The sequence below is a fragment of the Salmo salar genome, chromosome ssa15, assembly GCF_905237065.1.
Source record: "Salmo salar chromosome ssa15, Ssal_v3.1, whole genome shotgun sequence".
NCBI classification, from domain to species: domain Eukaryota; kingdom Metazoa; phylum Chordata; class Actinopteri; order Salmoniformes; family Salmonidae; genus Salmo; species Salmo salar.
The window spans coordinates 101721346-101745358 of NC_059456.1; the positions used below are offsets into that span (position 1 = coordinate 101721346).

The 24013-nt window shown below is 45.6% G+C and overlaps 2 protein-coding genes across 4 annotated transcripts in view; both read left to right on the plus strand.

Moving 5' to 3' along the window:
* The first annotated feature begins 10290 nt into the window (after positions 1-10290).
* On the plus strand, positions 10291-13736 carry lamtor5 (late endosomal/lysosomal adaptor, MAPK and MTOR activator 5). 3 transcript variants are annotated; one of them, NM_001141065.2, is made up of 6 exons: positions 10326-10461; positions 10549-10610; positions 12198-12315; positions 13082-13212; positions 13429-13511; positions 13542-13734. In NM_001141065.2, exons 1-4 carry the CDS (start codon positions 10427-10429, stop codon positions 13140-13142), a joined length of 276 nt encoding a protein of 91 aa, NP_001134537.1. In that variant the 5' UTR covers positions 10326-10426; the 3' UTR covers positions 13143-13212; positions 13429-13511; positions 13542-13734. The 3 variants fall into 3 exon arrangements, with proteins under 3 accessions (XP_014002853.1, XP_014002854.1, NP_001134537.1); XM_014147378.2 differs by having other exon boundaries at positions 10291-10461; positions 13057-13736; XM_014147379.2 differs by having other exon boundaries at positions 10292-10461; positions 13082-13736.
* A 1442-nt stretch (positions 13737-15178) lies between these two features.
* slc16a4 (solute carrier family 16 member 4) overlaps positions 15179-24013 on the plus strand; it is a 75994-nt gene continuing 67159 nt past the window's right edge. The window contains exon 1 of the mRNA XM_014147383.2: positions 15179-15810. The gene's annotated coding sequence lies outside the window, so the exon portion shown is untranslated. The remainder of the gene's footprint in view (positions 15811-24013) is intronic.

Here is a 24013-nt window from a genome sequence, read left to right on the forward strand (position 1 = left end):
AGACTGCAAGGGCTATACACTATGAACTGCTGTAGGCTCTACACTATAGACTGCTTTAGGCTCTACACTATAGACTGCTTTAGGCTCTACACTATAGACTGCAAGGGCTATACACTGTAGGCCAAACACATCCATTTAGGGGATAGAGAATAGTTACATAAAATGTGTTGATAGGAACATTTTCATCAATGTTATGAGACTTTATGTCCTGACTAGGGTTGCAAAGGGTCGGAAACTTTCTGGTAAATTTCCAGAATTTTCCTTGAAATTTTCCATGGGAAGTTAAGCCCGGGAATTTGAGGAATTTTGCTTAATCTCATCAAAAAAGTTAGCTTCTAACAGTCAACCTTTTTTGTGGGATACACATAAGGCAATTCTAGGTCTTGTGGCATATTTTGGTTAAACTATCCCCAATTCAATGGAATTGCAACCCTCTGCATGTACAGTGCATTCTTCCATCACATGTACAGCTGATTCTCAAGATCTTGCACACTAATGAGATGCTATTGAGCCCACACTACTACACTGTCTGAGCCAAGGACTACATGCTTTCTGGTAAGTTTTGATTACAATACTGGGTGGGGTGAATATATTTTATATGACATGCATGATTTTTTGTTAACTAGTAAATAGTAGCCTACAGCAAAGTGTGTTTAAATCATTTTTAACTTGTTAACATTTTCTGCTAGTGTCACGTCCTGACCAGTAGAGGGTGTAGTTGGGTCAGGACGTGGCAGAAGGGAGTAAGTGTTTTATTGTTTCATTTAATTTTGGCCGTGTGACTTCCAATCAAGCACAGCTGTAGAGGGTTGTGGTTGATTGGGAGTCACACATAAGTTGCCTACGTTTCCGTTGTGGGGTGTGGGTAATTGTGCTTGTCACTGTTGTTGCACCTGACAGGACTGTGTTGGCTGTCAGTTTTGTTGTTTTGTTAATTGCATAGTGTTCGTAACATTAAAAATGACGAACCCTAACTCCGCCGCATTTTGGTCCACTTCTTCCGTAGACAGCCGTTACAGAATTACCCACCAAACCAGGACCAAGCGGCGGAAGAGGAAGGAGCAGCAGGACTACTGCGTTATGGACAAATGGACATGGGAACAGATCCTGGACGGAGAGGGACCATGGACTCAGGCTGGGGATTATCGCCTCCCGCAGTGGGAGATTGAAGCGGCGAGAGCGGAGAGGCGATACTACGAGGAGAGAGAGCGCAACGAGCGCGAGAGGCAGCCCCAATATTTTTTTTGGGGGGGGCACACGGGACAGTCGGTGGAGCTGAGGTCGGAACCAGAGCCAGTCGGGATGACATTGGAGGTGAGCGAGGGCTATGAGACAGAGACTGTGACGGGGTTAATGGGAAAATTAGGAGAGAGAGAGATGAGAGAGCTGCTAGTGTGGTGCATAAAGTACGGCATTCGCCCTAATGAGCGTGTCGTGGGTATGATGTCACCTGAGGCAGCTCTCCATACTCGTCCTGAGGTGCGTGCTGGTTGTCTGGTAAAGACTGTGCCTGCGCCCAGAAACAGGCCTCCTCCATGTCTTCCCAGCCCTGCACATCCTGTACCTACACCCAGAACCAAGCCTCCTGCATGTCTTCCTATCCTGGTCAAGCCCGTGCCTCCTCCACGGACCAGTACTCCAGTGGGTCTCCCTATCCTGGTCAAGCCCGTGCCTCCTCCACGGACCAGTACTCCAGTGGGTCTCTCTATCCTGGTCAAGCCCGTGTCACCTCCACGGACCAGTCCTCCAATGGATCTCCCTATCCTGGTCAAGCCCGTGTCTCCTCCACGGACCGGTCCTCCAGTGGGTCTCTCCACCCTGGTCTCTCCTGTGCCACCTCCTCAAGCCAGGCCTCCGTTATGTCTCCCCAGCCTGGTGAATCCTGAGTCGGAGCTGCCCGCCAGTCAACAGTCGTCGGAGCTGCCCGCCAGTCAACAGTCGTCGGAGCTGCCCGCCAGTCAACAGTCGTCGGAGCTGCCCGCCAGTCAACAGTCGTCGGAGCTGCCCGCCAGTCAACAGTCGTCGGAGCTGCCCGCCAGTCAACAGTCGTCGGAGCTGCCCGCCAGTCAACAGTCGTCGGAGCTGCCCGCCAGTCAACAGTCGTCGGAGCTGCCCGCCAGTCAACAGTCGTCGGAGCTGCCCGCCAGTCAACAGTCGTCAGAGCTGCCCGCCAGTCAACAGTCGCCAGAGAGGTCAGACTGCCCTGAACTGCCGGAGTGGCCGGACTGCCCTGAACTGCCGGAGTGGCCGGACTGCCCTGAACTGCCGGAGTGGCCGGACTGCCCTGAACTGCCGGAGTGGCCGGACTGCCCTGAACTGCCGGAGTGGCCGGACTGCCCTGTTCTGCCGGAGTGGCCGGACTGCCCTGTTCTGCCGGAGTGGCCGGACTGCCCTGTTCTGCCGGAGTGGCCGGACTGCCCTGTTCTGCCGGAGTGGCCGGACTGCCCTGTTCTGCCGGAATGGCCGGACTGCCCTGTTCTGCCGGAATGGCCGGACTGCCCTGTTCTGCCGGAGGGGCCGGACTGCCCTGTTCTGCCGGAGGGGCCGGACTGCCCTGTTCTGCCAGAGTGGCCAGACTGCCCGGTTCTGCCAGAGGTGCCCGCCTGCCCTGATCTGCCAGGGTGCCCGGCCTGTCAGGATCAGCCCGAGTGGTCCTCCTGCCCTCCGGTCCAGCCCGAGTGGTCCTCCTGCCCTCCGGTCCAGCCCGAGTGGCCCTCCTGCCTTCCGGCCCAGCCCGAGTGGCCCGCATGCCTTCCGGCCCAGCCCGAGTGGCCCGCATGCCTTCCGGCCCAGCCCGAGTGGCCCGCATGCCTTCCGGCCCAGCCCGAGTGGCCCGTCTGCCAGGGTCAGCCCGAGTGGCCAGTCTGCCCGGCGCAGCGATCGGCGCCAACAGAGTGGGTGACGCCGAAGGTGGAGCGAGGTCCACGTCCTGCACCTGAGCCACCTCCAGGATAGGTGGGTTGGGGAGGGAGGGTGTAGCACAGTGCCGTCGGTGACGGCAGCCACCCTCCCTTCCCTCCCTTATTGTTTAGGTGTTCCTTTTTGTTGGGGATTTTTTTTGTGTTTTCCTTTTTGTAGGTGCATCCTGGGGTCTGCACCTTGAGGGGGGGGTACTGTCACGTCCTGACCAGTAGAGGGTGTAGTTGGGTCAGGACGTGGCAGAAGGGAGTAAGTGTTTTATTGTTTCATTTAATTTTGGCCGTGTGACTTCCAATCAAGCACAGCTGTAGAGGGTTGTGGTTGATTGGGAGTCACACATAAGTTGCCTACGTTTCCGTTGTGGGGTGTGGGTAATTGTGCTTGTCACTGTTGTTGCACCTGACAGGACTGTGTTGGCTGTCAGTTTTGATGTTTTGTTAATTGCATAGTGTTCGTAACATTAAAAATGACGAAACCTAACTCCGCCGCATTTTGGTCCACTTCTTCCGTAGACAGCCGTTACAGATAGTTCGTTTTTGCTACCATGTGGGGTTTAGCTTGCTTGAGCCCGCTAACTGAGGAGTGTTAATTCACCTGTTTCCATACATGTTTAATTTTAAAACATTTATCTTACAAAGGAGTTGTTTAATCTAACTGCTTAACTATTTATCTGTACATGGAATTGTATTTTTTTTTTTACAAATGTTTTCTAATCTTTACAGGAAAATGGCACGGGCACTATCTGATGTGTGGAGACATTTCACTGCAGCTAATGTAGAAGGAAAAGCTGTGGACATTTGCAAATACTGTGCCAAATCATATGTGGAGAATGCAACAAAGATGCAGAATCATCTGGCCATGTGAATAAAGTTCCCTCAGCGCTCACAACAAGCAACCTCTGACAACAGACACACCGGTCTCTACATTGCAGATGAGCTGAAGGCAGTCATCAATGACCTTGGACCACAGAAGGTATTTGCACTGGTGACAGACAATGCTGCAAACATGAAGGCTGCTTGGTCTAAAGTGGAGGAGTCCTACCATCACACTGTCACTATCGTCGTACAGAGCGGACCAAGGTGCAGCGTGAGTTGAGTTCCACATCTTTTATTTAAAGTGAAACTTCAAAAACAATAATCAAAGAATGACCGTGATAGCCATGGTGCAAAACACACTAACACAAACAATATCCCACAAAAGCAGGTGGGAACAGGGAACCCTTAAGTATAATCCCCAATTAGAGACAACGAACATCAGCTGCCTCTAATTGGGAACCATACTAAGAGCACCAACATAGAAATGGAAAGACTAGAACACCCCCTAGTCACGCTCTGACCTACAACACCATAGAGAACCAAGGGCTCTCTACGGTCAGGGCGTGACACACACATCACACTCATGCATTGAATCTGCTCCTCAAGGACATCATGGCACTGAAAACAATGTATACACTCTACAAGAGAGCCAAGGAAATGGTTAGGTATGTGAAGGGTCATCAAGTTATAGCAGCAATCTACCTCACCAAGCAATGTGAGAAGAATAAGAGCACCACGTTGAAGCTGCCCAGCAACACCTGTTGGGGTGGTGTTGTCATCATGTTTGACAGTCTCCTGGAGGGGAAGGAGTCTCTCCAAGAAATGGCCATATCACAGTCTGCCGATATGGACAGCCCCATCAAGAGGATCCTCCTGGAGGATGTATTTTGGGAGAGAGTGGTAAGCAGCCTTAAACTCCTGAAACCTATAGCAGTAGCCATTGCACAGATTGAGGGAGACAATGCCATCCTGTCTGATGTTCAGACTCTACTGGCAGATGTAAGAGAAGAAATCCGTACTGCCCTGCCCACTTCACTGTTGCTCCAAGGAGAGGAAACTGCAGTTCTGAAATACATCAAAAAGCGTGAAGACTTCTGCCTGAAGCGGCAGGTAGCCTAGTGGTTAGAGTGTTGGACTAGTAACTGAAAGGTTGCAAGATTGAATCCCCGAGCTGACAAGGTAAAAATCTGTTGTTCTGCCCCTGAACAAGGCAGTTAACCCACTGTTCCTAGGCCGTCATTGTAAATAAGAATTTGTTCTTAACATACTTGCCTAGTTAAATAAAGGTTACATTTAAAAAAAGCCCATACACACTGCAGTGTACATGTTGGACCCCAAGTATGCTGGCAAGAGCATCCTGTCTGGTGCAGAGATCAACAAGACCTATGGTGTCATCACTACTGTGTCTCGCTGCCTGGATGAGGGTAAGGTTCTTGGCAGTCTGGCGAAGTACACTTCCAAGCAAGGGCTTTGGAATGGAGATGCAATATGGCAGTCGTGCCAACACATCTCATCAGCCACCTGGTGGAAGGGACTTTGTGGATCTGAGGCTCTGTTGCCTCCATCATCCTCCAAATCCCACCAACATCAGCTGCCTCAGAGTGCAACTGGTCCTTGTTTGGGAACACACACAGCAAAGCACGCAACAGGCTGACCAATACAAAAGGTTGAAAAATTGGTGGCCATCCGGGCAAATTTGAGGCTTTTTGAGCCTGACAACGAGGTTGGAAAGTGAGAGTGAAGATGAGGCCTCAGAGTCTGATGTTCAAGAGGTGGACATTGAGGAGGTCCAGGGAGAAGACATGGAAGCCTGAGAGGAAGACAAACAAAGCTTTAGTTTCTAGACTATCATTTTACAGATGTATGTTGAAAACGTTTTTGGTAGATGCGATGGATCATTGGGGATCATTCAATATTCCCTTTATTTTGTTGTTCAGTGAAATCATCCCATGTGAAGAGTCAATTCATAACTAAATAGTTTTTTTAATTTCTATTGGAAGGATTTAATCATTTGCAATTATGTCTACTTATGGTAAAATGTTTATGTTTCTGTCTCCGTATCATATGGTAAATATATACAATGCAAAAAACATCTACATTTAAATTGTATTAATATTAATTTGCATATATTTCTGTTAATTCCCATATATTCCCGTGAATTCCCATATATTCCCGTTAATTCCCACTGAAAGTTTCCATCTCTGAATATTCCCCAAAATGTTGCAACCCTAGTCCGGACTGAAACCCAGTGACTCATCCTCTGGTGTCTTGGCTATGTGATGGGAGAGTGTGCAACATGCTGACATTTTGCTGGAGGTCAAAGTCTATTTCCTTTTGTGGCACTTCTTTCAAATCGCCATTCATTCCTGCTGCCAATCATCACTCCGTATTCCTGCGAGACAGTTGATGTCGGCCTGCCTGAAAAGAATCTGGTTCAACTTGGGTTACGGTCAGTTTTCTTAGGAACTTGTCTACGTGACATAATGGGTGATCTCTAAGAAACTGATAAAGACCCAACCTGCCATTGGATATGCACGCATGAACAAAGAATTGGTGATGAATGTATTATTATTATATGAAGCTTCTAGGGGTTAATGTTTAGTCGTAATCTCACAGGACACAGGAGAGGAAGACATTATCATAGCTTATTCAAGTTATTCATCAAATAGACGGGGAGAAATGTGTATACTATATACGGTTAATCTCAATAAAATGACACTTTCTAAATAGGAAGAAATATATGATTTGGTATTTATTTTAAACCTTGCATTAGTACGTATTGTAGGAAGTAGGGCCTACATGAATATTGTCTTCATAAATGACATTCTATTTCCATGATTTTATAGAGGTTAAAACTGAACCCTGAGATCAGAGTTCATAACAACACAAAGAGAGAGAGAGAGACATTGTTGCCGTAGCAACAGCAGGAAGATAGCTTGGCCGGCCTGCTGCTTTTGTCCAGATAACAATCAACATCCCTTTTCAAATATTTGCCAGACACTTCTGTTGAGCTGAATAGAGTAGGTGTTTTTATAGCACCGTGATAAGGACACAGATTGGTGGTGGCTCAGATATGATCCTATCATAGAGGATATACCTAACAGCCTGTCCATCACCTGTTGAGAGTCAAGACATCACTGTCAGATGCGAGACGGCCTTAATACGAAATGTTTGTAAAATTACAAATATGGTGATGATTGTGGTAGAAGAAGCAGACTGTAGCATACACCAGGTTAATTGTTTATACTGTAAAACATACACTGAGTATACGAAACATTAAGAAGTCAATATTAGGAAGTTGTTCCTAATTCTTTTGTTTTTAAATTCACCTTTATTTAACAAAGAAAGTTAGTTAAGAACAAATTCTTATTTACAATGACGGCCTACCCTGGCCAAACCTGGATGACGCTGGGAGTCCCCCCCCCTGGGACTCCCAATCACGGACAGATGTGATACAGCCTGGAATCGAACAAGGGACTGTAGTGATGCCTCTTGCACTGAGATGCAGTGCCTTAGACCGCTGTGCCACTCGGAAGCCCATGTTTGGTATACTCATTGTCCGTTTCATATATACGTCAAAACACTTCTTTCATGTTAAGAGATTGATTTGTTAAAGTTGAGATGCTGAGAGGAAACTTTAAAACGTTGCAAATGCACTAAACAAGTGATGGGATTTCAGCCCTGGCCCGCAACAGGTAACTCTCATTGACTCTTGTTTTAAGTCACGTCCTCGTTAGAGGCATAGGCGTGGATCAGAAAACCAGTCAGTATCTGGTGTGACCAACACTTGCCTCATGTAGCGTGACACATCTCCTTCTCATAGAGTTGATCAGGCTGTTGATTGTGGTCTTTGGAATGTTGTCCCACTCCTCTTCAATAGCTGTGTGAAGTTGCTGGATATTGTTGTGAATTGGAACACACTGTCATACACGTCGATCCAGAGCATCCCAAACATGCTCAATGGGTGACATGTCTGAGTATGCAGGCCATGGAAGAACTGGGACATTTTCAGCTTCCAGGTATTGTGTACAGATCCTTGTACATCATCTTGCTGAAACATGAGGTGATGGTGGTGGATGAATGGCATGACAATGGGCCTCAGGATGTCTTCACAGTATCTCTGTACATTCAAATTGCCATCGATAAAATGCAATTGTGTTTGTTGTCCGTAGCTTATGCCTGCCCATACCATAACCCCACCACCACCATAGGGCACTCTGTTCACAACGTTGACATCAGCAAGCCGCTCGCCAACAAGACGCCATACACGTGGTCTGCGGTTGTGAGGCCGGGTTAGACGTTCTGACAACTTCTCTAAAACAACGTTGGAGGCGGCTTATGGTAGAGAAATTAACATTCTCTGGCAACAGCTCTGGTGGACATTCCTGCAGCCATCATGCCAATTGCACGCTCCTTCAAAACTTGAGAACTCTGTGGCATTGAGTTGTGTGACAAAACTACACATTTTAGAGTGGCCTTTTATTGTCCCCCTGCACAAGGTGCACTTGTGTAATGATCATGCTGTTTAATCAGCTTCTTAATAAGCCACACCTGTCAGGTAGATGGATTATCTTGGCAAAGGAGAAATGCTTACTAACAGGGATGTAACAGGCTATGTTAGAGATGCAATTTAGCTTTGTTGCCTAACAAAAATCCCTGGTTGGTTTAAAACTTGCACTAAATACATGTTGTTCTCTAATTCTCGCATTAATTATTGGTTGATCGATTGGTTTCCCGTCTATAAATATCTGGACATTTGGTTTGAGAAGGGTTGAATGTTTAAAAAAAACATACAGATGAGGTTAAAAAAAATAAGATTAAAAAAAAAAAATAAGATCTTACCTCTCCCTAAATAGTAGGAAGCAGATTGTACAGTCAACTTTCCTGCCAGTTCTTGACTATGGTGTCAACATTTATCAGATTGCAGCAGCCACTGCTCTTTTTAACCCTTTGGATGCTGTCTACCATAGCGCCCTTAGCTTTATCACAGGTGACTGTTTTTGTACTTACCACTGCATCCTGTATCAAACGGTTGGCTGTTCCACATTAAAGTCCCGTAGATCACTTCACTATTCCCTTTTTGTTTACAAAGCTCTACTACACAAGCTTCCAACTTACCTAACTTCACTGTTAAAATATAAAAACATGAGATATCAAACATGTTCACAAGGTTAGTTAACTCTTGAGGTCCCTCAGGTTTCCAAACTAGGGAAGTCCTCTTTTAGTTTTAAAGCCCCTCATTGCTGGAACCAACTACAAAATACATTACAATTGGATGTTCTGGTGCCGCTCGGGCAATTTAAAATATTGATTGGGGACCTTCTTATTGAGGACTGTAATTGTTTTTCTAGAATATTTATGTTGTGCTGTATTTTACTGATTTTATATTTGATTTGATTTTTGAAATTGTATACGCAGGACTCCCTTGTGAAAGAGACCCTGGTCTCAATGCTGACTCCCTGCTTAAATAACGGTAAAATGGAGTGTAAATTAAATCTGTTATGTAGGCTGCAGTCAATCCGTCAGGGTGGTTGATGGCACTGCAATCCCAGAGAGCTCTTCTCGTTTCGCTTACTGTAGCTAAATGCACAGTGGCAGCCAGGCTGTGATTCAGGGTGGGACATACACAGTAACCTATTTATAGAAAAGGGTAAAATATGAGTTTGGAATCATTTTCACCAGGTGAATCACTCTGGCATGTAGGCCTATTTTGTTTATTTATCAATCGCTGAAGGCCTAGTTCAGGGGTATTCAACCTTAGGTCTGCGATACTCCAGGGGGTCAGCGATTTTTATTTATTTATTTAAAGTGGGAAACGTTTTTGTTTTATTTCAATGTTTTTATGAATATCAATAGCAGAATAAATTCATTTTGAATGACATACCAACAGTAGAAAAATATGAGAATATCTTCTTTAAACTATATTCTTTCAACTATTTATAAATTCCTTTTGAGCAAATTACACTCAGTGTAGCTAATTACACTCACTGGCCTACCAGTAACGGGAAAAATGCTGCTGGCTAGCTTTCTTGTCTTGGACATACATTTTTACCAACACATGTCTAACCTTTGTTTAACCAGCTAAACAGCTGCTATTTGCAAAAATGCATTTGAAGTTACCTTTCCAGCAATAGGCTATGTTAGAGTTTGCACTTCCTCTTCCAATTATAAATTGGAGACTACCAAATCTATACATTTGTTAAATGTTCATTATGTCTACTTTTCCTTGACACCATCATTCACCTGATAATAAGACAAGATATGCGATCAACATTTTTCTTGCTAAAATGAGGCGGGTCCCTGGGTCACCAGTTTGCCTGGGTGGTGGTCCCTAAGCAAGAAAAGTTTGAAGACCCCTGGCCTAGTTGGTAAAGGATAGCCACTTACCAAAAAGATAGTAAATTGTTGACATTGTACATCTATTGCTTTTGGGAGAAAAAAAACAACTGTTCTTGCGTTGCTTTACCACCGATGTCTGTTGAAATGTTGTAACATTGTGTTATTTCTCCCCCTCCTTTCCCACAAAAAAAACCAGAAGGAATCGCGGTTGGTGTAATTTAGCCTTCGCGGGTTTCCGTAGGAATGCGTATCACGTGAGTTCGAGAAAAGTCAGGAAGCAGACAATCACAAAAATTTCTTGCAAAATATCAAATGTGCTAACTGCAGTTAACTCGATTTAGGCTTTTGTTATCATGGAGTCGACCCTCGAGCAACATCTTGATGATACGTAAGTGATTATTTGATCGAGACTCGTACAAAACCGTTTCATTTTGTGTAAACATTCCTGAAATGTGTATCCATGTCGTTTTGATAGCATGAAGAATCCAGCCATTATCGGAGTTCTCTGCACGGACCAACAGGGACATATTCTAGGCTGTAAGTAAAGTTAGACCAATTTCTTGTTGTTTTCATTATTTATCTTATTATTCAGCAGGCAAACATTTGACTGACGACCGCACACAGTCGTGATCATCATAGTGGGTGTTTGAAAAGTGTGACAATGTCCCCTTGAAATGGCAGTAGCTACACATATTAGTGCAATAAGTAAAATGAAGAGTAGCAATAGCCCAAAGCCTGTTCTCTGGTAGAGGGTAAATCCATTTGAATTCAATCACTTTTTGACAGCACCCCTCTTTGATTTGAATGAAACCTTCCATACATATTTTACCATTGTAGAATTGCTAATAAAGTTACTTTTTGGACCTGAATAACAAAACATTCAAGAGAACTGTGTACAAAGTAGACCTATTTTGCATACCCCATCATAGCCCAATAATGTATTTCTAAAGATGTGTAGGCGAGCAAAACATTACTCCTTAAAGGTAGACTCAGCGACATGAAATAGATGCAGAAGGTAAACAGCATAGTGTGGCAATTTCCACAACTAGGAGTGTGTGGCTCAACTTCTCCCCTATTTTGGTGCCCTGGCCACCACGCTGAGAACGAAGTCATGCATCTCATTCATCTCAATAGCTGCTCGTTGCAACGTCATTTCATGAAGTCTACCTTGGACCTTGTGTTATTTTCACAGGTAGACTAGCTCTAGCAGCCAAAACATCCAAATACTCAATCTAAACGTGAATCAATTCTCAATACTGATACTGTTCTATAAACATAAAGCCCTCTTTCATATCACGTCAAAATAATTTCACAAATGCAAAATACACACTGTTTTAACCGGCTTTATCACAGTTGCAGCCGAGTGTATTTTTCTATTCCAACACGTTTCTGGCGGCATTCTTCTGTTAGACACACATGTCAGGAGTATGCTATAGATAATTAGCCTCTCTTCTGTCTGTCTTCCGTAAACATATGCCGTAACATGGATATATGGCCGTGTGGGAACACTAGCCCTATGAAGGTGTGTAGTAATTGAACCTTTTAGTTTAAAAATATATATATTTCTCGCTGATATGATAGATATGTTCCTTTTGTTTTGAAAAACCGCACAGCAAGCGATGCGTGTTCACGTTTAGACCGAGCGTCAGGTTTATTAACAAAAGCCACCTGGGAAGAAGATACCTTCATCCATAGGCACTAAAGGTAGTTAGCGTCTATCAGAGGGTTAACCCCACCATACCATGAGGTATTCATGTCTTTATCACTGGAAAAGATAAATGGTTGAGATTGATATCATTTAAACGTTTAGAAACAGGGTTGTCAAACTATTTCATAAATTTTTTTACAATTTATTTTTTTGTAAACATGTCATTTTTTTTAACCTTAAATGTAAATGTTCTAAAAACATGTAAAATCTCCCCAGAAACTGTTCATATTCGCATGCTGGTATGTTGAAGCTTAGACCCTATTTTATATCATCTGAGGTTTTTGTGTTGAGACATGCTATTGAATACAGGCCCACTTTCAATACTAGTGATCTTACCACAAGATCAGCCTACATTTTGCTCTGTTCTTCCATATGACTGAATCTGAGTCTACTTTGTCTTCTTGTGTTTATTTCAGGTCGTGGCTCTCTGTCTGATGAGCATGGTGGGGTGGTGTCTGTACTGGCCAGACAGGCAGCCTCTCTCACCAAAGACCCTACAGACAGCCCCACAGTGTGTCTGGAGTCAGATTCAGGGTGAGGAACCACATCCAATCAGGAGTCAATATTAGGGGCGAGTTCCTTTTGCATCGTTTGGTGCCCCGGGTTGGTAGAGATTTCAAATGTACTCGCCTTAGTTATATAACCAGTTTAACTGGTCCAGTTAGTATTTACATATAGTTTCTAGCACCTTCCTCTTTGCCAATTGTATGGATTGTAAACTATTGGATAGATAATGATGCAAAGTCTGCCCAGCCTTTCCATCAGAGGGAAAGGCCTGACATATTATCATGTTGCTGATACCTTTGCAAGTCTACATGGCGGGCATAGGTAGGAACTAGGGGTGGATATGGGACTCGACTGGGAGCTTATCTGCAAAGTGCATGTCTTGTTGTCTAGTTAGGTTTTCTTTGACTGTGCTGCCACCTTGTGGACATCATAGGTATGTGCATGGTTTCATACAGTTCCCTGAACTTCACCTTTACATTGCACTGTGCATATCTGAGCAGTCAAAACAACTCATTTGAAACTATGTTCAAGACATAGGCATAAAACACTGATCCCCAGCGGGCAACATGCTATATTTATAATGATGGACAGCTTAAATGGGAAAAGATCATATGGCAGCATCCTGTAGATGCAAATTACACCATGACATTCTGCCTATGGTATTTAATGGCATGTCGAGCAGAGCCAGAGTTAGTCAGTTTCTGCTGATCTAGGATCAGTTTTGTAGTTTAGTAATGTCTTGATTGAAATGCAATTGATTGGCCACAGGCCATATTGTTTGTTTTTCCCACAGGAATATTCTAGTGAGGGCACATGGAACCATCACAGTAGCTGTTCATAAGATGTCGTCATGAAGTCGCCTGATGAAGATGGAGGAGTCTGTTTTTGTTTGTAATGCTGTTTGTTCACTAATGCTAAATAATCCCACACAATACTGCCCTACCAAGCAAAAAGGCAGTAATGCTTGGAACTGAGAAAAATGGCTTTTATTTACCTTGGTTTAGCAGTTACTGCTAACATGACCCCCATTTTCTCCAAAACGCAATTCAATGGAGGCAGGATACTTGTCTGCATGATTAAGCATGTATTTAATGTAGCAAAAATGACTTTAATTCATTTTGGCCAAATGAGCAGTTACTGCCGTTTTGCTTGGTAGGGCAGAATACATGGTCTGTATCTAGGAGGTCACATTCAGGTGTTAGAAGATTCCATTTCTTCTTCAACTGTCTGTTTGGCCAAGAGTCATATTTTATCTGTCTGTTTGGCCAAGAGTCATATTTAAAAGTCATGTTTTGTGTAAGTTAATAGGTCTGATCAGTTTTTGTTGCAAATATTTGTTGACCTGGCAATTCCTTTTTGGGACATTTTTAATCGGCAATCATGTCTGATTTCAAATTCCTGTAGAGATATTGTAATTGTATTCATATTAAAAGCAATGTAACATCCAATATGACATTTTTCACTTTTGTTATGGCGTCTGTTCTGTATTAAAATGCATACTGCCATGTCAGGGGGACTTAGTTATGTCACACTGTACTGGCTGGACTGATGTCCTAGTTTTTAGTGCAATTGTGAAGTATGCCAAATGAATGTACCACTTGTTGGGATACTTGACCTGAGACAGATGAACATTGAGTCCTCATCACAGTTCACTCTCTTAAGTGCTGTCTGTTTTCAAATGAGTGGTGTGACACATTTCCCTGTTGTGGGATGAGTAAGTAAACTTGACCTACAAGCCTACAGAGTTGAACATTGAGTCTGGGCCACCTCTCACAGTCTTCATTACAGCCTGAAGGTCACCACTAATCAAAATCAAATCACATTTTATTAGTCACATACACATTTAGCAGATGTTATTGTGGGTGTAGCGAAATGCTTGTGTTTCTAGCTCCAACAGTGTAGTAATATCTTAAGAATTCACAACAATACAAACAAATCTGAAAGTAAAATAATGGAATAAAATACATAAACATTAGATCGAGCGATGTTGGAGTGGCATTGACTAAAATACAGTAGAATAGAATGCAGTATATACATATGAGATGAGTAAAGCAGTATGTAAACATTATCAAAGTGACTAGTGTTCCATTATTAAAGTGGCCAGTGATCCCATGTCTACGTATATAGGGCAGCAGGGTTGCGTAACGGGGTGGAAGCCGTCTAGTGATGGCTGTTTAACAGTCTGATGGCCTTGGGATAGAAGCTGTTTTTCAACGGCATCCTATTCCCAATTAACTATAGTTAAGTAATTAGTGCATTAAATAGGGAATAGGGTGCTATTTGGGACGCATATGTATTCTGTGTGTTCATGACCAGTACAGTGCTCACTCAAGTATCTCAAGTGTGTAACATGTATCACAGCCCCCCACAGTTTGACCTATGTGTATCCTGAAAATATTTATTTGAGTGATGAGTTAATCCACAGATATGGAATAAAAAAAGAGTTGTATGAGCCTCTGAATGTGTTTTATGTATTGTTCAGCTGCACTCTCTCTCTCTTTCTCTCCCTCATCTCTCTCGTTTAATTGTTATATGTGTTTTCCTTTTGTAAACATTCACAATTCACATGTCCCAACAGGTGCCCATGCTTCCAGCGAATGCATTTCCAGTTCAAAGCATTTATTTCTAGGGCGTTACAGGTGGATAAACTTTAACTGGAATATGGATTAATCTTCTGACCTCCATGTCAAGTCTTTTATTTTCTCCTTTAGATGGTTCAGCATTTCTCTTAGCAAGCGCGTCCTGCAGAGGTAATTCTCTGCAAATAATAGGCCTAGGTGTGGTAGGTGGTATTCGTGTCAAAACCTAGAAAAATTATATGGTTTTATACCATTATATCATCTCTCATTATTACACAATTGGAGTTCAGGTCACCCAGATAAGATCTTGCGCTAATGTTCCTCTGCAGTGGATGGGATGTCCCGTTAGCTGCAGAGAGAACACTGCAGTCAGCGATTCCGCCTGGGCTGGCTGGCTGTCTGTGTCAACCTGCAGAAAGACTCACCCCAATCTCCGACTCTGTAATGCTTCTCAGTTTATAGCCTAGCTCTACATGAACCTACTGGCCAAGTCTTTTAGCATGTTGTTTTGACAGCAGAGCAGACGTTTTTCTACGTTGGGAAGTTTTCAGAGAGAGCTCCACGTTTCAATCACGTGTCAGTCCCTGTGGAGGGCGGCTTTGGTTCACGCGACCTCTCTCACTTCATCGCCAATGTGCTGTTGACTGTTGAGGTGCTGGAGTTTGAGTCGCAACTCCGAGGACGGAATTCACACGCTTAACTCAACTTATTATGGCGCCTTCACCCGCAGTGCCATCAAGTGAACGGGTCCTGTTCTGTAGAATTATATGCAAAGGAAACTTCTCCAAGTAGCCCTCATTTCAAGTGCACTATCAAAAGGATGGATCGCGCACCTCAAGTGTAGGAATCTCCATCTCCTCGGGCGCAGAACACCACCTTTGTTTACTGAAGTTCCTATGTAAAATCAACAGGGAAATTGGTTAGAATCTGATTGAAAATTAAGGTATGTATATAAGTATACTAAATAGACTGTATTTCAGTCATAATTAATCAATAGTTATTGTTCTAGACAAGTGTTTTTGCAGGTATGTATTTATTTTATATAGGGTTTTAGTGATATGCTTTAATATATATATTTTTTACTCACAAATACACAACAATTTAGTGTTTTCCCACCGGGCACAAATTGATTGCATCAACGTTGTTTACACGTCATTTCAACGACTCAAAATGCAATGTTGTTACGTTTAATCAACATGAAAACTGATTGGATTAGCTAAAAGTAATCGATGTAAAGGAATTTTGGGAATGTTGGTGGGGTTTTTCACCCGACTTTTAACCTACGGTGAGCTCCAAAAGTATTGGGAGAGTGACATATATTTGGGGGTTTGGCTCTGTATTCCAGCATTTTGTATTTAAAATGATACAATGACTATGGGGTTTAAAGTGCATACTGTCAACTTTAATTTCAGGTTATTTTCATCCATATTGGGTGAACCGTTTAGAAATTATAGCACTTTTTTGTACATAGTCCCCCCCTTTTAGAGGACAAAAAGTATTGGGACAAATTCACTTATACTGTATGTGTATTAAAGTAGTCAAAAGTTTAGTATTTGGTCCCATATTCCTAGAACGCAATGATTACATCAAGCGTGTGAAGCTCAAACATCATACCACCAAGACATGCTAACCTCTCACCCTTACAATAGGGGAGGTTAAGATATTTGTGTGTCTGTAACTTTTTCAATCATCATTATTCATGGTTCATTCAGGACTATCCGTAATCATGGTAGGATCCACATTAATGTCGAAGTGTTAAGAAACATATTATATTCTTATTTACAATAAAAGTGACTCTAAAATTACATTATTTACCATTCATTTATTATAGACACAAAATAATCTGAAACCAAAACAAACAGCAAATGCATCCAACAAGTTTGTAGAGTCACAAGCTTGATGTAATCATTGTGTGCTAGGAATATGGGACCAAATACTAAACTTTTGACTACTTTAATACACACAAGTTAATTTGTCCCAGTACTTTTGGTCCCCTAAAATGGGGGGACTATGTACAAAAAGTGCTGTAATTTATAAATGGGTCAGCCAATATGGATGAAAATACCCTCAAATTAAAGCAGACAGTCTGCACTCTAACCTCAGTCATTGTATCATTTTAAATGCAAAGTGCTGGATTACAGAGCCAAATGTTTTTTTTTAAATGTCTCACTGTCCCAATAGTTTTGGAACTCACTGTAAATCCAATGATATGGTTCACATTTTGAAAAGCATTCCATGTGAAGCTGGTTGAAAGAATGCCAAGGGTGTGTAAAGCTGTCATCAAGGCAAAGGGTGGCTAATTTAAAGAATCTCAAATATAAAATATATTTTGATTTGTTTAACACTTTTTTTGGTTACTCCATGATTCCATATGTGTTATTTCATAGTGTTGACGTCTTCACTATTATTCTACAATGTGGAAAATAGTAAAAATAAAGAAAAACCCTGGAATGTGTAGGTGTGTCCAAACTTTTGACTGGTACTGTAGGTTGTAATCTCATTGATCATCGTCTCAACCAAATACTACCCAATTATCCACGTTGAAATGACGTAGGGTGCCCAGTGGGATATTTGTTCCTCTAACTAAATCCAAACAGATAGTGGGTAGTGATGATCTGTTTGTTCCAGAGTTGTATGATGTCCGGTGAGTGAAGGGGCAATAATGCAGCAACAAAACTCTGATCTGAAGAGAGCAACTGGTCCAACATAATTACATTTACATTTTAGCAGACACTCTTATCCAGAGCAACTTACAGTAGTGAGTGCATACATTTCATACATTTTTTTTTCTTTCTCCGTACTGGTCCCCTGTGGGAATCAAACCCACAACCCTGGCATTGCAAACACCATGCTCTACCAACTGAGCCACACGGGACCAAAACAGAGTTTTATACAGTACAAGACCTCTCTATGAGTTCAAATTTACAATACTGTGGTGTTGTATGGTCCAGATTTGGGTTCAAATAATATTTTAAATCATTTCAAAAATGTAAGCTGTGCTTGATTGCCTGGGCATACAGATCTGTCCACTACCTCCACTGACCACATGGCTATGAGCTTCCAGATCTTGTCTAGACTGCGGCTGCCCATCCGGAGGCTTCAAGAAGTACTCGAGCTGACTAGGATCTATCTGATCTAGCTACTGTTGTAGCCTACATTTCTTTTTACATGACTTCTGGTTTATTTAGCTTAACAAGCGCTTTGAGATTCTGTCTGTAATGAAAAGCGCCATAAAAGTTTCATTTATTATTATTATTATTATTATTATTATTATTGTTGATTGAGCTCTCCCTGTTGCAATGGAACTAATAGAAACATCCCAAAAGTGAAAACCCTGTGCATTTGCACTCCAGACGAGCTAATGCAAACACTCAAAGTATGTGGAAGATTTAAAATAGTACTTGAACCCTTTTGAATACTGTGGTGTATGGTCGTTCCGTTCTCTTTGTCAGGGATAATAAACTAAGCCAAAAGCTTTTCAACTAACCACCAAGCAGCTTTTTAGCGACGTAATCTCACCATTCCTCATGACTAATGTATTTTGCTTTTCTTATTAACACCAAAAGAGAATGTGAGAATGTTGGATTGACTTTTAGTATGGTATTGTATTACTGTAACATGGAGTCTACTGTGGAGGCAGAGCTTCAGTAATTGTAGCTATGGAGCCGTGGTCACAAAGCTTGTTCGTACAGTAATGCCAATTGAAGTAAACTGATACAGTATCTCATTGTATTCAACACTTAATAATGTCTGAAGGTCTTCATTTCAGTTATTTGCTCTCACATAATGAAATATTTGAACTTTCGTATCGCCTGATGACCAAAAACCCTCTTCCAACCCGGTCTACTCTGGCACAAACTAATCTACATGCTTAGTTCATTGTAATGGATTGCCCTAGTTGACAAAACACTACAGAAGAAGTTGGATGTTGTAACTGTAGGTAACTGAACCCACTGGGCATAGCCAACGTCAATTCAACGTCTATGTGAATTCAAGTTAAATCAATACAAATTTGAATCATGTCTTTGGATTTAGGTAAAAAGTTGAATGAGAAAGAAATACCCAAATTCTCTAAATTCGTTTACGTCGATGGCTTTTTGGTAAATCCAATTAGTTTCCCATTTTGATTCAATGTCATCAGAAGTAAAAACTGAATTTTTGCTGAAATGACGTGGAAACAACAGTGATTTATCCAGTTTGTGCCCATTGAGAAAGCTTCTAACCACAGGAGGTTGGTGGCACCTTAATTGGGGAGGACTGGCTCGTGGTAATGGCTGGAACGGAATATTTTAGCTATTTTCACTATTACAATTATAGGCGCACTTGTTGGGCTTGGCGTGAAAGGGCTCGGTTTTGATGAATAAACAAGTTGTGGGTGTGTCGAGGCTTGGCCCCTCACTGGCCAATCAGAATGTGCTCCATGGCGAAGTATGTAGCTGCTACAATTTTTTTTTTAATGTATTGCCTTGGAATCAAGTCCAATTCCAATGTTAGTCCGTTATAGTTTGTTAAATGGCTTACAGAAGCAAAATAACTGTCACGACAGTGACGGATGGTGGCGCCCCTCCTCGGCCGGGCGGAGCTCGGCGGTCGTCGTCGCCGGCCTACTAGCTACCATCGATCCCTTTTTGTTTCACTTTCGTTTGGTTAGGTCTAGGTAGGCACACACCTGTTTTGGGTTAGTCATTAGTAAGGGGGGGTTATTTAGGTTAGCGTAGGATGTATGTGGTTGTACGTGATTGTGTTGCTTGTCCGGGTTTTGTGTGTTCGTAAGAACGTGTATTTAGTTTTTCCTTCTGCCAGTGGTTTCTTTTATTTTGTGTACACCACCGCAGAATCGTTCAGGGCTGCGCCCCTATACCTTGTCGACCACGTACAGTGCTTCAAATAAAGAAGGGTGGTCACGAACTCTCTCTGTCTCCTGCGCCTGACTCTACCTCTCCTGTTGTTCCTCGAGCCAGCCCGTGACAGAAATCACGTACCGTAACTAAATGGAGTCAGCAGGAGCTTCAGCGCCAGCCATGTCCATGGAGGAAACCGTCGACCAACACTCCACCCTGCTCCACCGGCTGGGGAACGCCATGGATCAGGTGTTGGCGCGCCTGGAGAGCTGGGACCGACGCGCTCTCGGCCCCCTGAACTCGGCAGGCCAACAGCCTGCGCCCCCACCAGCACCCACAGCACCCAGTACCAGTGGGGTGAAACTCGCTCCCCCAGGGAGTACGATGGAACGGCCGCTGGGTGTAAGGGCTTCTTGCTCCAGTTGGAGTTATACCTGGCGACCGTTCGTCCCTCTCCCTCGGGGAGGAGAGCGTCAGCGTCCTCGTCTCCTGCCTCACGGGTAAGGCCCTGGAATGGGCAAACGCCGTGTGGGACAGTCCGGACTCAGCCAGGGACAACTACCCAGAGTTCACCCGCCGCTTTCGGGCAGTATTCGATCATCCCCGGAGGGGAGAGCGGCGGGTGAGCGGCTGTTTCACCTGAGGCAGGAGACGAGGAGCGCGCAGGACTTCGCTCTCGAGTTCCGGACCCTGGCCGCGGGAGCAGGGTGGAATGAGAGGGCCCTTATAGATCACTACCGTTGTAGTTTGAGGGAGGACGTCCGCCGGGAATTAGCCTGTCGGGACACGACCCACACACTGGACCAACTGGTGGATCTGTCCATCCGACTGGACAATCTGCTGGCCGCCCGCGGACGTCCGACCCGGGCCCTGCTCATTCCACCCTCCAGTCCTCCTGCTCCCACGCCTATGGAGATAGGGGGGCAGCAGCCAGGAAGACTGGAGGGGAGGTCGCTCCTGCACCTCATGTGGTCGCAGAGGGCACACTGTGGACCGGTGCTGGGGAGACTCCCCTAGGAGTCCAGAGGGCAGGCAGAGCGCTCCTTTGACACCTCAGGTGAGTCAGCACCAGCCTCACCCAGAGCCCCCTGTCCGTCACATGTATGTGTCAGTGTCCTTTCCTTGTTTCTCCCCTCACTCCCGGTTTAAGGCGCTAGTCGATTCAGGCGCAGCAGGGAGTTTTATGGACCGTGGGGTCGCGGCTAAGTTAGGGATTCCCCTGGTCCAGTTGGACCAACCCTTCCCCGTGCACGCCCTAGACAGTCGACCACTAGGGTCAGGGCTGGTCAGGGAGGTCACTGTGCCTCTGGTCATGGTAATGCGGGGGGGTCATGAGGAATGGATTAGTCTTTTCCTCATCGATTCCCCAGCATTTCCAGTGGTTCTAGGGATTCCCTGGCTAGCCACTCACAACCCTAAGATTTCGTGGGGACAGAGGGCTCTTAAGGGGTGGTCAAATGAGTGCTCGGGCAGGTGCATAGGAGTTTCCATCGGTGCGACTACGGTGGAGAGTCCAGACCAAGTATCCACCGTGCACATTCCCTCAGAGTATGCCGATTTGGCTATCGCCTTCAGTAAAACGAAGGCGACCCAATTACCACCTCATCGACGAGGAGACTGTGCGATAAACCTCCAGGTGGGCGCTGCCCTTCCTCGTAGTCACGTTTATCCCCTGTCTCAGGAGGAAACAGCGGCTATGGAGACATACGTCACTGAGTCCTTGAGGCAGGGATACATTCGGCCATCTCACTCACCCGTCTCCTCGAGCTTCTTTTCGTGAAGAAGAAGGAGGGAGGTCTGCGCCCGTGCATTGACTATAGAGGTCTAAATGCCATCACAGTGGGTTTCAGTTACCCACTACCTCTCATCGCCTCGGCGATGGAGTCATTTCACGGGCGCGCTTCTTCACGAAATTGGATCTCAGGAGCGCATATAATCTGGTGCGTATCCGAGGAGGGGACGAGTGGAAAACGGCATTTAGTACCACATCTGGCCATTATGAGTACCTCGTCATGCCGTATGGGTTAAAGAATGCTCCCGCAGTCTTTCAATCCTTTGTGGATGAGATTCTACGGGACCTGCTCGGTCAGGGTGTAGTGGTGTACATCGATGACATTCTGGTCTACTCCACTACACGCGCCGAGCATGTGTCTCTGGTGCGTAAAGTGCTTGGGCGACTGGTGGAGCATGACCTATACGTCAAGGCTGAGAAATGTGAGTTTTCCAAACCAGCCGTCTCTTTCTTGGGGTATCGCATTTCCTCATCAGGGGTAGTGATGGAATGTGACCGCGTTTCAGCCGTGCGTAATTGGCCGACTCCCACCACGGTGAAGGAGGTGCAGCGGTTTTTGGGATTTGCCAATTACTACCGGAGGTTTATCCGGGGCTTTGGTCAGGTGGCGGCTCCCATTACCTCACTGTTGAAGGGGGGCCCGGTGCGGTTGCAGTGGTCCGCGGAGGCGGACAGGGCCTTTAGTCGTCTGAAGGTTTTGTTCACCGACGCTCCGGTGCTGGCGCACCCGGACCCCTCTTTGCCCTTCATAGTGGAGGTGGACGCGTCCGAGGCTGGGGTAGGAGCCGTGCTGTCCCAGCGCTCAGGCGCCCCCAAAGCTCCGCCCCTGCGCCTTCTTCTCTAGGAAGTTGAGTCCGGCGGAGCGTAACTATGATGTGGGGACAGGGAGCTGTTGGCTGTGGTCAGAGCCCTGAAGGTGTGGAGACATTGGCTTGAGGGGGCACGTCACCCTTTTCTCATCTGGACTGACCACCGCAATCTGGAGTACATCCGGGCGGCGAGGAGACTGAACCCGCGTCAAGCCAGGTGGGCGATGTTCTTTACGAGATTTCGGTTTAACATCTCGTATATCCCAGGTTCCCCGGAACACTAAGGCCGACGCACTGTCTCGTCTCCATGACGCCGAGGAACGGTCCACCGATCCCACTCCCATACTTCCAGCCTCCTGCCTGGTGGCACCGGTGGTCTGGGAGGTGGACGCGGACATCGAGCGGGCGTTACGGACGGAGCCTACTCCTCCGCAGTGTCCAGTGGGTCGTAAGTACGTTCCGCTCGATGTTCGCGATCGGCTGATTCGGTGGGCTCACACGCTTCCCTCCTCGGGTCACCCAGGGGTTGAGCGGACAGTGCGTGGTCTTAGTGGGAGATACTGGTGGCCCACCTTGGTGAGGGACGTGAGGCACTATGTCTCCTCCTGTTCGGTGTGCGCTCAGAGTAAGGCTCCCAGGCACCTGCCTAGAGGGAAATTACAACCCCTCCCGGTTCCACAACGACCATGGTCCCACCTGGCGGTGGATTTCTTGACCGATCTCCCGCCGTCTCAGGGCAACACTACGATCCTGGTCGTTGTGGACCGGTTTTCTAAGTCCTGCCGTCTGCTTCCGTTACCCGGTCTTCCTACGGCCCTGCAGACCGCAGAAGCCTTATTCACCCACGTCTTCCGGCACTACGGGGTGCCCGAGGATATCGTCTCAGATCGAGGCCCCCAGTTCACGTCCAGAGTGTGGCGGGCGTTTATGGAGCGACTGGGGGTTTCGGTCAGTCTGACCTCGGGGTTTCACCCCGAAAGTAATGGGCAGGTGGAAAGGGTAAACCAGGAGGTGGGCAGGTTCCTGCGGTCCTACTGCCAGGACCGGCCAGGGGAGTGGGCAAGGTTCGTGCCATGGGCCGAAATGGCTCAGAACTCTTTGCGCCACTCCTCCACCAACATATCACCATTCCAATGTGTGTTGGGTTATCAGCCGGTCCTGGGGCCATGGCATCAGAGCCAGACGGAGGCCCCTGCGGTGGAGGAATGGGTTCAGCGCTCAAGGGAGACCTGGAACGCTGTGCAGGAATCCCTGGAACGAACCAGGGTACGACAAAAAGCGAGCGCTGACCGGCACCGCAGCGAGGCCCCGGTGTTCACCCCAGGGGAGAGAGTCTGGCTCTCGACCCGGAACCTGCCCCTCCGCCTGCCCTGCCGGAAGCTGGGTCCGCGGTTTGTGGGGCCATTTAAAGTCCTGAGGAGAATAAACGAGGTGTGTTACAGATTACAACTTCCTTCTTATTATCGCATTAACCCCTCGTTTCATGTGTCTCTCCTCAGGCCGGTGGTAGCTGGTCCGCTGCAGGAAAATGAGGTACGGGAGGTCCCTCCACCCCCCCTGGACATCGGGGGGCCCCCGGCGTACACAGTCCGGTCCATCTTGGACTCCAGACGCCGGGCGAGGGGCCTGCAGTACCTCGTGGACTGGGAGGGGTACGGCCCGGAGGAGAGGTGCTGGGTACCGGTGGAGGACATACTGGACCCA

Coding starts and splice junctions, on each gene's coding strand:
- lamtor5 (XM_014147378.2), top strand. CDS start 10,427: ATGGAGTCGACCCTCGAGCAACATCTTGATGATAC. Junction 10,611..12,197: donor ACAGGGACATATTCTAGGCT/GTAAGTAAAGTT, acceptor TGTTTATTTCAG/GTCGTGGCTCTCTGTCTGAT. Junction 12,316..13,056: donor TGTCTGGAGTCAGATTCAGG/GTGAGGAACCAC, acceptor GATTGGCCACAG/GCCATATTGTTTGTTTTTCC.